Source organism: Nomascus leucogenys, chromosome 4, assembly GCF_006542625.1.
Source record: "Nomascus leucogenys isolate Asia chromosome 4, Asia_NLE_v1, whole genome shotgun sequence".
Taxonomy (NCBI): domain Eukaryota; kingdom Metazoa; phylum Chordata; class Mammalia; order Primates; family Hylobatidae; genus Nomascus; species Nomascus leucogenys.
In genome coordinates this window covers 23076224-23089895 of record NC_044384.1, presented here as the reverse complement: position 1 = coordinate 23089895, position 13672 = coordinate 23076224, and the positions used below count along the sequence as shown (strand labels likewise).

At 39.9% G+C, this 13672-nt stretch overlaps 1 protein-coding gene across 1 annotated transcript in view; it reads right to left on the bottom strand.

Moving 5' to 3' along the window:
• The window catches only part of TXNL1 (thioredoxin like 1), a 35820-nt gene extending 22958 nt beyond the window's left edge, over nucleotides 1–12862 (bottom strand). Inside the window, exons 1-2 of the mRNA XM_003264266.4 lie at nucleotides 12503–12862; nucleotides 486–582 (exon numbers count right to left, since the gene is read on the bottom strand). Of these exons, the coding sequence (XP_003264314.1) occupies nucleotides 486–582; nucleotides 12503–12600 (195 nt within the window). The 5' untranslated portion in view covers nucleotides 12601–12862. The remainder of the gene's footprint in view (nucleotides 1–485; nucleotides 583–12502) is intronic.
• Between the last annotated feature and the right edge of the window lie 810 nt (nucleotides 12863–13672).

Sequence of the window (13672 nt, the reverse complement as noted above, 5' to 3'; positions counted from 1 at the left end):
TTCCAACTAAGTAATCAGGGCAATTCACCTACAACACTGTGGCTCAATCAACAGTAATCACCATTTTAAAGTTTCTGCTCAGTGTGTCGATTTGGAGATAAGATAACAAACTGATCAATTCAAACTACAACCAAGAACTCCTTGCCACTGCTATATAATGCCAATGCCTCGGGGGTAGAATATATAATTCTAGGTTTGCAAAACATAAGGAAATGTAATACACAGAACTGCTAGGTGACCTATTAACAACGTCGTATTAATTTTATATCAGAAGGTGATTAATACAAACCTGAAGCAATTAATAATGTGCTACTCTTCTTAACTAATGCAGCCATAATGACATCTGTAATAACGACAACATAACATCTTCCTATCTTCAAAGGAATAAGTACTATGTGCATCAAGAGATAAATGAAGAATATTAATGTTGGATTTCAAATTTATTTAAAAGTAAATTAAAAAGAAAAAAGATTCCTTTCCCTTACCTGACACTGATGTACATCGACTTCCAAGAAAACAGCCTGTGGATATTTATTACTCATAGAACTGAATGCTGGGGCAATCCTCAAACATGGCCCACACCTGTTAGAAAAGAAAAAGGAACATTAAGTAAAATTCAAAGATTGTAATTCTAAAGCCTCGTCAATTAAACATAAAATAGAACAAACACTGATATTGCTAGCTTTTGACTGTTTGTTTTGTTTTTTGTTTCTTTTAGATGGAGTCTCACTCTGTCGCCCAGCCTGGAGTGCAATGGAGTGATCTCCGCTCACTGCAGCCTCCATCTTTTGGGCTGATTCTCCTGCCTCAGCCTCCCCAGTAGCTGGGATTACAGGCACCCACCACCATGCCCAGCTAATTTTTGTATTTTTAGTAGAGACAGGGTTTCACTGGGTTGGCCAGGCTGGTCTCAAACTCCTGACCTCAGGTGATCCACCTGCCTTGGCCTCCCAAAGTGCTGGGATTACAGGCGTGAGCTACTGCACTGGTCTTTTTTTTTTTTTTTTTTTGGAGACAAGGTCTCATTCTATAACCCAGGCCAGAGTACAGTGGCATGATCATGGCTCACTGCAGTCTCAATCTTCCAGGCTCAAGCAATCCTCCCACCTCAGCCTTCCAAGTAGCTGCAACTACAGGTGCATGCCACCATACCCAGCTACCAAGCTAAATTTTTTTTTTTTGAGAAGTAGGGTCTCACTATATTGCCCAGGCTGGTCTCAAACTCCTGGGTTCAAGTGATCCTCCTGCCTTGGGCCTCCCAAAGTGCAGACATTACAGACATGAACCATAACCCTAGATCTGATTCTCTGGTCTATTTGAGTAAGTTATTTACATATACTTGTATCAATACTATACTGTCTTAATGAGCCCAGATGTTACATTTAGTCTTCACAACTAATAGTGTTAAGTCTTCCAGCTTTGTTCTCAATGAGGGAAATTAAAGAAAACCTAAATAAATGAAGGAATTTACTCTGCTTAAGAATTTGAAACTCAATATTGCCAAGATACTAATTTTCCTCAATTTGATCTTTACAACTGATATAAGATCTCAGCAGGTTTTCTTATAGAAATTAACAAATTTCAATTCTAAAGATTACAGAGAAATACCAAGGACAGCCCAATTCGTTTTGAGGTTCTAATCTGAAAAAATTGTATTATCAGATCTTAAAAACTATCATAAACCTTTATTAAGGGAATATAGTACTTGTACAAGAATAAGCAAAATGATCAAATCCGTTTTCTTTTGAAAGAAGAGTCTAGAAACAGACCCATCTCACATACAGTACTCTGATGTCTGAAAAACTTGATGCAGCATTGCAGTGGGAAAAGGATGGTCTTTTCAATAAATACTGCTAGATCAACTGTATACTCATACAGGAAAAGCAATGAATCTCAACACACCATACACAAAAACCAATTCCAGATGGGTTGTAGATCTAAATGTAAAAGGTGAAACAATGAGGGTTTTAGGAAAAAATACAGGAAGACGCTTTTAAAACCTCAAACTAAGCAATGATTTCTTATACAAAACACAAGAAGTACTAAAAAAAAAACAAAAAAAAGGTTTGACAGACTGGACTATATTTGATAAAATGGAAGATTAAAACCTTTTATTCATCAAAAAATGTCTTTAAGAGACTAGGAAAAAGTATTTGCAAAACATATCAAACAAAGGAATTATACTTCTAATATGTAAAGAACTCCTACAAAACAAGGACAAGACTGAACCCCAAAAGAAAAAGAATGAACTCTTGAATAGGTACTTGATAAATGAGATTATCCAAACAGTCAATAAATAAAGTAAAAAACTTTCTATAAAGAAGGAAAGATGTTCTATTTCATTAGTCATCAGGGATACCCGGGAAATGCAGATTAAAACCAACTCTGCAAAAATAGCTACAAGAAGAATAAAGTATTGTCAAGAATGCAGAGCAACTAAACTTTTATACACTGTAGCAGTGCAAGCTGGTATTAACCATTTTGGAGGGAAAAAAACAAACTGCTAAAATACACCAACCCATCAACATACCCGGGGGATACATCTGAGAGACATGTTCACCTTAAAACATTTGAAAAAGTATTATTAGTAATAGTTCTGAGTCAAAAATCAGAAACAATGAAATTCTTATCAACAAAAGAATGGGTAAGCTAATTATACTTATACAATGAAATACTACACAATAACGAAAATAACTGGTGTAAAAACCTCTTGCAAAAACATGGATGAACCTCACAAATAACATTGAGGAAAGAAAGCAACTACTAGCATATACTATATGACTACATATAGTTCAAATACAGGCAAAACCAATCAATGGTATCAGAAATCAGGACAATGGTTACCTTAGTGAGTTACTCATAGAATAAGACTTCTGGAGGCTAGCAATGTTTTGTTTGTCTGGAAGCTGATTAAATAGGTGTGTTCAGTTTGTGAAAATTAATTGAACTATACATTTCTAATTGTGTGCCATGTATGTCTCAATAAAAGTTTGCAGAAATAAGAAATGTAAGAAAAAGCAAATTTTAATGCACAAAATAAAAACAAATGTTAAAACTCAAGTTGTGATCAACTCCACATTCTCAGCATTTCAATCAGCATTTCACCTTGTGTTATCCTGAAAGCCATACACCAAAAATCTAACAAAAAATAATATTTACAGTCAACTAAAATTAGTCTTAAACTTTATAGATGGGAATATAAATCACTACACTGTTTTTCAAAGGCCATTGATTGGGTCATATCTATTCATCTTAAATGAACACAAGCCAAGACCCAATAATCTTCCTTTTGAAAGTCTATTCCATTTTAACAACACTTACTCTATTTCACAATAACACGTAGTATAAGGAAGTTCAATGTAACATGTTTGTAATAGTAAAAAGTTAGAAAACAATTTAAATGGCAATCAATGGAAAACTAGTGTTAAAAAGTTATGACAGGGGCCAGGCACGCTGGCTCAAGCCTATAATCCCAGCACTTTGGGAGGCCAAGATGGGCAGATCACTTGAGTCCAGGAGTTCTAGATCAGCCAGGCCAACATGGTGAAACCCCATCTCTACTAAAAATACAAAAATTAGCCAGGCATGGTGGCGTATGCCTTAATCCCAGCTACTCAGAAGGCTGAAGCAGGAGAATCACTTGCACCCGGGAAGCAGAGGCTGCAGTGAGCCAAGATCACACCACTGCACCCCAGCCTGATACTCTGCAGTGTTTGGGGGGGAAGAAAGTCTCATTATAAAACGTTCTCTAGGATCACATTTCAAACCTATGTATATATGTAAATGCATATTAAAAAGACAGAGACAGGCACAATGAACAGTTAGTATCCATAATTCTGCATCTTTTGTTTTGTGATGAATAGGTATTTTCATTTTAAAATATTAAATTAGTTGAGAATAAAGAATTTAGTGTTAACTGCATTTACACAGGTGTCACAAATTACAGAGGTATCCATGCTATAGTACAATATTTCCATTCATGAAAACCACCCTCCTGCAAAAACACACCAAAAAGAGAGAATTTATGGGAAAAGTAAGTTTGTGGCAAACTACTTGAAACCCATGCAATTTTGTAACCAGATCAGTAAGGAAGATAGTAACTAGACTGGGCACGATGATGGCTCATGCCTGTAATCTCAGCACTTTGGGAGGCCAAGGCAGGTGGATCACTTTAGGTTGGGAGTTCAAGACCAGCCTGGCCAACATGATGAAACCCCATCTTGACTAAAAAAACACAAATTAGCCAGGCTTGATGGTGGGTGCCTGTAGCCCCAGCTATTCGGGAGGCTGAGGAAGGAGAATCACGTGAACCCAGAAGGTTGTAGCTGAGCCAAGGTCACCAAGATCGTGCACTCCAGCCTGGGCAACAGAGCGAGACTCCATCTTGGAAAAGAAAAAAAAAAAAGACAGTAACTAGGATTCAGGAAAAAGACGGACATCCCAGCATGTGGCTCAGAGCTGGAAGCGACCTTGGGGAATATTTGAAAAGAACAAAATCAACTGGAAATGATGTTTATAGGTGTTGTGACAAAGCAGACTGAAGTGGAGCTCTGAGCCAGTGGGGCTGCCATTAAGGAAGGGACAGCAGAAAATCAACACTGAAAATAAACCCTTCTGGGGAACAAGCGCTAGGTGTAGGCATTCTTATTTAACTTCATTAACTTTCTTAAAATAAACAAGAAAGGGAATTTGCCCGTGTGGCTGAGAGCTTTCTGCTTCCAGAAGAAGGTTTTATTTCTATGTCTATTTTTCACTACCTAGGAATAATCAAACACGAACCAATACAACTTCCATATCACACTGACATCTCTATTCATCAATTATTTACAAGCTAACTGGTGTTACAGACATACATCTTGCAGCTGAACAGACTATTAAAATTATGGTTACTGTGCAAAAAACTGTTTCAAGATATAACTTTATCTAGATTATTTAATTTTAGTTAGCCATCAAAGGTTGGAACTTTGGTCAAAAATCAAAATACATCAGCAGAGAAGCATAAATATAAACAAACGCACAAATACATACAGCAGCGCACTCTCACAAAACAATCATTCAAATAAATGGATCATTTTCTTTTCTCTTTTTTTTTTAGGGTTTCACTCTGTCACCCAGGTTGAGTGCAGCGGCATAATCATGGCTCACTGCAGCTCATTCCCTCAGGCTCAAGTGATCCTTCCACCTCAGCCTCCCAAGCAGCTGAGACTACAGGCACGTGCCACCATACCCTGCCAATTTTTGATGTTTTGAAGACACAAGGTCTGCCTATGTTGCCCAGGCTGGTCTCGAACTCCTAGACTCAAGTGATTCTCCCACCTCAGACTCCCAAAGTACTGGGATTACAAGTGTGAGCCACTGTGCCCAGCCAACTGATCATTTTACATAAGATGTCTGTTTCCTTAACATGAGCAGTTGAGAGTAAACAAATTTCCATTAGCTGAGATCATAAACATGAACCCAGTATGCTTGAATTTCAGAATTACACCTTTTTCTCTTGCACACACCTTGATTAGCAGCCCTTTGCACAATCTAGGATTTCTTATTTCGCTGCAAAAGGTTCAAGAGATCACCTAGTCCAGACATTTAAAATGAAGAAAAAAAAAAAGTTACTTTTCTACTCTAAACCTTCTCTTTGACTGAAAACTTACCTGCTTAGTCCAATATATAAAATGTATATGTTAGAAGGATTTTGAGTTATGCTGTTTGAGAAAAAGAATACAGTAAACCACTAGCTTTCTACAATGTATAAAGAAATAAACCCAGCCGGGCGCAGTGGCTCACGCCTGTAATCCCAGCACTGTGGGGAGGCCAAGGCTGGTAGATCACCTGAGGTCAGGAGTTTGAGACCAGCCTGACCAACATGGTGAAACCCCATCTCTACTAAAAATACAAAATTAGCTGGGTCTAGTAACACATGCCTGTAATCTCAGCTACTTGGGAGGCTGAGGCAGGAGAATCGTTTGAACCTGGGAGGCAGAGGTCGCAGTGAGACGAGATTGCGCCATTGAACTCTAGCCTAGGCAACAAGAGCGAAACTCTGTCTCAAAAAAACAAACAAACAAAAAAGAGGAACCCACAGAACTAAAACTTTAAAACAGACATAACCTAATATAATTAACCAATAAGTAAGAACTGAAGATCAGAAGATGACCTGCCCAACACCAAACATCCTAGTTGGTGGCAGAGCCAACTAGGGCAGGGCCACTGGAACAGGCAATTCCTAAATACGATCCAAGATCACCTTTCTTTGAAAGACCATTAGCTTCTTTTTAATACACTTTTTTCCACAGGCATAATATAAAATAAATTTCGTTTCATGAACTAGCTAACTGTCCTTCCCTATTTGCTACAGTAGCCAGTGTCTTATCTTGAGCAACAACTTGTGTCAATACACACAACTGGTAAGTGGATAAAAAAAGTATGCTTTCTAAAGCCATGGTTAAAGAATTTATTTTTTCTTTTTACCTGCAGGATAAAACTTCAAGCAATTTATATATGTGCTATGTTTACTAATGGGCAGACTTAATGACAATTGGTATTATTAATTACATAAAACAGCTAGCATTCATTGGGCACTTACTATATGTTATGCATTCACAAACTCATGTCACCTCATTTAAGCTTTATGACTCTAAACAACAACAAATTAGTAAGCTTGAATTAGATCCCAGAACCCAACTCTTAACAGCTATGCTAAAAAAAGTCCAAAACAGTGTCCTACACAGTGCCTTTCATTGTTATTTCCAAATCAATTGCCAAGATTAAACTGTGTACACACTCTTGAAAGGTAGCCAGACAAACTACATAACTGTATGATTCTATTTCTATAAAGTTCAAATACGGGCAAAACTGATTTGTAGTGTTAGAATTCAAGAGTAGTGGGAAGAAGCCTGGGACAGTGCGAGGAGTCTGGGGTTAATGATCTATTTCTTGCACATTTTTGTATACTTGCACTTCAATAAAAAGTTAACAAATAAAGCAACTCAGTTCCCCAGGGCTTCAATATGCCCTAGTCTTATAGCTACTTGCTAACGTTTTCTGCCTGGTTCCTATGGACTACTGGGCCTGCTAACTCTGTACTTCAATAAACTACCTTCAGTCATGAGTAATTTTGCAGTATGTAATTAACATATGTTTAATATATAATTATTTGGACAAGCTATTGTAACTATTAGAATTCAACATCCTAATATACACTGACATCCTTCTTAGATTGTAACAAACCCTAACAAACTACAAAGGCAGATGTGCTTTAAGAAAATTCAATGTATCTCCAGCCTGAGCAACATGACAAAACCCCATCTCTACAAAAATTTTAAAAATTAGGCAGGGTGCGGTGGCTCACGCCTGTAATCCCAACACTTTGGGAGGCCGAGGCGGGCGGATCACGAGGTCAGGAGATTGAGACCACCCTGGCTAACACGGTGAAACCCCATCTCTACTAAAAATACAAAAAATTAGCTGGGCGTGGTGGCGGGAAACTGTAGTCCCGGCTACTTGGGAGACTGAGGCAGGAGAATGGCATGAACCCAGGACGCGGAGCTTGCAGTGAGCTGAGATTGTGCCACTGCACTCCAGCCTGGGCGGGAGAGGGAGACTCTGTCTCAAAAAAAAAAAAAAAAAAAAAAAAAAATTAGCCAGGCATAGTGGTGCATGCCTGTAGTTCCAATTACTGCTGGGGCTGAGTTGGGAGGATGGCTTGAGCCCAGGAGGTCGAGGCTGCAATTGAGCCATGATCACATCACTGCACTGCAGCCTGAGCAACAGAGCGAGACCCTGTCTCAAAAAAAAAAAAAATCAGTGCATGGTAAACATTATCTACAAAAGTGATACATTCATCAATTCAAGATAAAAATCATTGGCTGGGTGTGGTGGCTCACGCCTGTAATCCCAGCACTTTGAGAGGCTGAGGTGGGCGGATCACGAGGTCAGGAGTTCGAGACCAGCCTGACCAACATGGTGAAGCCCCGTCTCTACAAAAAACACAAAAATTAGCCAGGTGTGGTGGCACGCACCTGTAATCCCAGCTATTTAGGAGGCGGAGGCAGGAGAATTGTTTGAACCTGGGAGGCGGCGGTTGCAGTGAGCTAAGATCATGCCACTGTACTCCAGCCTGGATGACAGAGCAAGACTCCACCTCAAAAAAAAAAAAAAAAAAAAAAAAAAAAAAAAAAAATCATTCACACTGTTTAATGGGGGGAGGGGGGAGACCGGGGACGAGGGACGACACAATGTATATTCTTTTAACCCTTTAGTAACAACACAACTGGTACTACTTATAACCACTAAAATGTATCTGGGCATCAGTAACAATTTGGAGACACTGTTTAAAAACATTACCAAAAAGAGTATCAGAGAGTAAAATGAATTGCAGGCAGACGTGTAAATTATTCAAGGAAAGGCATATTGAAAATTGTCAGGCTCTGTGCAGATACACAGAGATGAACATGCATTTCTTTTCTCCTTAGGATGGAAAGATCAAGAACAGCACTTTATAATTCAAACGATGCATTTATTAACGGGACCTTAAACAAGTTATTTAACCTCTCTGTGACTCAATGTCCTCAACTGTAAAACAGATAGCTGTTAGGGTTATTCTGAGGAATGAATGAGTCAATATAAGAGCTTAAACAAGTTCCTTACACAGACTAAGGAATATGTAAGTGCTGACTGTTTTAATCCTTAAAAAATACTCTGGGAAAAGGGTGCTAACCATTCAATGAGGAAAAGACAGTGTTTTCGATAAACGGTCTTGGAAAAACTGGATATCCGCATGCCAAAAAATGAATTGGACCCTAACTTTATGACATATACCAAAATTAACTCAAAATAGATCAAAGACCTAAACTCAAGAGCTAAAACTGTAAAACTCTTAGATGAAAACATAGGGAGAAATCTTCATGACATTGAATCTTGCAATGATTTCTTGAATATGACACCAAAAGCACAGGCAACAAAAGTATAGATAAATTGGACTTCATCAAAATTTAAAACTCATGCATCAAAGGACACCATCAAGAAAAAGACAACCCACAGAATGGGAAAAGGATTTGCAAATTAAATATTAACATCCAGAATATATAAAGAACTCCTGCAACTCAACCCAGAAACCACTCAATTTAAAAATGGGCACAGAAGGCCCAGCGCAGGGACTCACACCTGTAACCCCAGCACTTTGGGATGCTGAGGTGGGAGGGTCACCTGAAGCCAGGATTTAGATCAGCCTGGGCAACAAAGTGAGACTTAGTTTCAAAAGCAAAAAATAAATTAGCGGGCGGGGTGGCATGTGTCTATAGTCCCATTTACTTGAGAGGCTGGTGCGGGAGGATTGCTCGAGGCCAGGAATTCGATGCTGCCGTGAGCCATCATCTGAAAACTGCACTCCAGCCTGGGTAACAGAGCAAGACCCTGTCTCTAACAAATAGGAAAAAAGAAAAGCAAACAAGCAAGCAGAGATCCCTGTATAGCAATATCCCCTAGCAGCATTATCCACAACAGCCAAAGGAAGACACAACTGGAATGTCCATCAAAAAATGAACGGGTAAACAAAACCTGCCATATAAATAAATGTTATGCAGTTATAAAGAAGAACGAAATTCTGAGACATACTAAGAAATGGATGAACCTTGAAAATACTATGCTAAGTGAAGTCAAAAACAAAAGGACAAATATTGTTACGATTTCACTTATATTAGGTGCCACAAATTGACAAATTCATAGAGACAGAAAGCAGAATAGAAGTTACCAAGGAGGTAGATGGGGACGGGCAAATTACTGCTTAATGGGTACAGTTTTGTCCCTTTGGAGAAGTAAGGATGGGGAGTTATCCTTTAATGGATACAGAATTTCTGTCTAAAGTTATAGGAAACAGTGGTGATGGTGGCACAACATTGTGAATGTACAGTCATGTCTGGGCATCCGGGGGATTAGTTTCAGGACCTCCAGCAAGACACTAAATCACAGATGCTCAAGGGCCTGATAGAAAATGACATAGTATCTGCACATAACCTACGACCATTCTCCCATATACTTTAAATCATCTCTAGATTACTCATAATGCCTAAGGTAAATGCTATATAAAGTTGTTATACTGTATTTAGAAAATAATGAAAAGAAAAAAGGGTGTACATGATCAGCACCAATGCAATTTTTTTCTCCAAATATTTTCTATCCGCATTTGGTTCAATCCATGGATACAGACGGCTGACTGTCCTTAATGCCAATGAATTATACTCTTACAAATGGCTAAATGGTCAATTTTATGTTATATATATTTTATCATAAGCCACTAAAGATTCTTACACAGAACAATCTATGTATCATTTTAGTAAAATTTAGACTGAGAGTGGATAAAGCATAGAAGTTAAAAAAAAAAAGAAAAAAGGTTTAAAACAGGGTTGAAAAGGAAATGAAATAGGTGCTGGTGAAACTATGCCCTCAGACTAAACTGGGACAGCATTAACTTTGATCTAAGAAGTTTCTTACAAGATTTTACTGAATACAGTTGTTTCTGAGTCTAATACTGACCCCTCATATACATAATTCTGGGGTCCTATTGACAATGAGTTTAGACAGGATGTATTAATGGCCAATAAGTTCGAGGAATATTAAAGGTAAATACAATAATCTTACCAGATTTGTAAACGTAATATAAATATGCTTTCGAACTTACTCTAAATCCAAACATTAATTTTCCCTCAGTTTTTACAAAGAAAAAAAATTTTAATTCCACTAAAATATCTTTTTAAATGTAACAGTTCTTTATCAATCAATGTCTGCAGTTATGCTTATGCTTAAATGACACCACATTGATAGAAAAAACCTTCCTCGGCAGCAATGTTTCCCCAGTTTTCTCACTTCAATCAATATTTATTTATTATTCTATTATCTCTCCCACTGCTATGGTAAGGGGGAAAAACAATATATCATTGAAGGACAAAAATATAAAAGCTTCGACGGGCCAGAATTAGAAAAGTGAACTAAAAGTGAGATGAGGTTCCTTATTGAAATCATTATCTTCCCTTTTCCACTGTGGCCTAGATACTTAATGTACTACAGGTATTCCCCTATTATTAAGAATACAGACATTACAAAATTGCTAAAAATGAGAAGACACACTTATAGAATTCTAACATTCCCTTTAGGTGTTTTTATATATATGACATCACTTATCCTTTTAAATTTAGTAAATGCAAAATTCCGCATATCATATGGGTACTCTAGTCCACCATATGAAATGCAAGGTACTATCCTTTTTCAAGTCGGTTTAAGACAGACTGATCAAAAAATAAGTCTTAACTTGCTTTCACATCTATCTGCATCCATTCCTTAAAACGATACAATCCTTATGCCACCATTTATATACTCAACACTTAGTGAACCATCTAGTAGAAACTTTGTTTTTTGCTCTGAAATTCAAAATGGAATTTTGTGTTTATATGGTTATTTGGACAAGAAAGAGTGTTACATACAGTGATACCAGTAGTAGACTGCTCCAAGTTAGATGTGTAAATAACGCCAAGGAGTCAAGGAAAATAAAAGCGGAAACTTCTCATACTTCTAACTAAATACTATCGACATACACAAGGAGAGATCTGTGAAACACACACACACGCTGAAATCTTGGTTCTCAACGCCGAGTTCCAACATGTCATTCTTATACAGGAACTTTATTACACATCCACTATAAAAGGTCCACCTGTTCTACGACCTATAATTTTGTTGATATTTACCAAAGACAGTTAACATTTTTCAAGATCCCTGTCCTCTTAAGTGAAAAAACAGAGCCTGGTCAAACTAAGACATCCGGCCAACTGTCCACCTGAAATATATTATATATGTACTGTCATGTGTGACCAGTTGCAATCGCAAACACAGGGGAGCCTAAGCTACAAGTTAGTGGCCGAACGAGGAAGAAAAAAGTTTAAATAATTTAAAAAGCACCCTAACCCAACGTTTACTTAGTTCAAAATGCATTAGCAGAAATTTAGGACTAACAGCTACGCATATTAGTTGGATCGCCCCATCTGAATCTTCAAAGGCTTTAGAGAGATGTAGGTGGTGAAGAGAAACAAAGTGTTCGGTAAATTAAGCTTTTGGAGCTCTGGAGATGCAAATGACAGCTGGCTCCGCAGAAAGAAGGGGTCAGGCTCAGGCAAGGGTGAACTCTTGCCTGTTCAAGTGCGGAGACTCCCACAGGCTGGAACGAATAGGGGCGGGCCACCCCCAAGACCAGTTTGTCAGAGAATCGAAAAGGAGCAGGTGAGGAATCTCCTGAGCTGGAGAAGCCGGCCAGCCAGGCCTCCGAGCCCGTCTAGGAACCCCTGTGCATAAATGGGGGTTCACACCCGAGAAATGAGGCCTAATTCCGGCAGCTCCTGGGGCTGCGGCCACTGCCGGACACTCCGGGGCAGCAGACGGCTAGGAAACCAGGACCAACAAAGAGTGAAAGGAAAGCAAGGAAGGACAGACGGGGACCCACAGAGCTCGAGCCTGGCCTCACCCTCTCATGGTGAACTTGACCACGGCGAGTCTGGAGCCCGCGCCGCTCAGCTCTGGCTGGAAATCCGGGTCGCTCCCGACGGGCTTCACCCCCACCATCCTCACAGACAGCACGGCAGGGTGGCCGCGACGCCACTGGCTTCGAAACGGAAGGAGAAGACGATCTGGGAGAGGAAGGAGAGACGCTCAGGAAGGCCGAGGCCTGGACAGAAGAGGTGGCGACCACGGCGTCTTCTCCCGGGACTCTCAGTGCCGAGTCACGCCAGGGAGCTGTGCGGCCGAGGGGGCGGGGAGGGATGGGGGAGGGGAGAGGAGAAGGAAGGGAAGGCATGCGGCACCCAGCAGCCACCGCGCGGCAGGGCCGCCTGCGTGACGTCATTTCCGCGCCGTTCGGTTTGGTCTTCACCGCCCAATCCCAAAACGCGAAGCGTAGTCCCACCCTCGACTGAGTAGCCTCGCGTTACCTTGAGCGGCGCAGGCGCAGAGGCAGACCTGTAGAGGTCACGTGCGCAGGCGCAGACTGAGATCCAAAAGTTGGCATATTCATCCGCGTTTCCCAGATCTGAGGCTTTTACCGAGGAGGTTTCTGAGTTCTAACTGTGGAGAGGGAACTCGTTTTACTTCGGGGTTCTTAGCTGCTGTCAGGGCACCCACTGGAAATACTTTGAAGATGCTCCTGTACTGTATTCGGGGCAGGTCTACACACAAGACAAAATAAGGTTTAGGAATATTTATTAACAGACTTAATTACATATGGGGCGCTTTCTGTGCAGTCATTCAGAAAGTATCGTGCACTTGTCTTTAGGTTTTGACCAAAAAGATGAAGACACTATCCCTCCTTTAGGAAGTTCACGGTCTAGTGACCGACGCAGACGATAATTTGAATAGGAAGCGGTGGAGACTAACGAGATGGAAGGGTGGGGCAGGGTAAACTTGCTAAGAATCTGACTCCTGGATTGAATCTTGAAAGAGAAGCAGGGGTTAGATGGATGGTGAGAGATAATATTCCAGGCAAGGGGACCACCAGGTGCAAATGCATGGGTTGAGAGGGTGGATAAGAAGAATAGCTAATATTTACCACATGATGTAGCAGGCAAGAGGTAAGCTCTTTATATGTGTACTAGCTCGTTTAATCCCTCTGAAGTAGGTTCTGTGATTTCAAGTCAAGGCA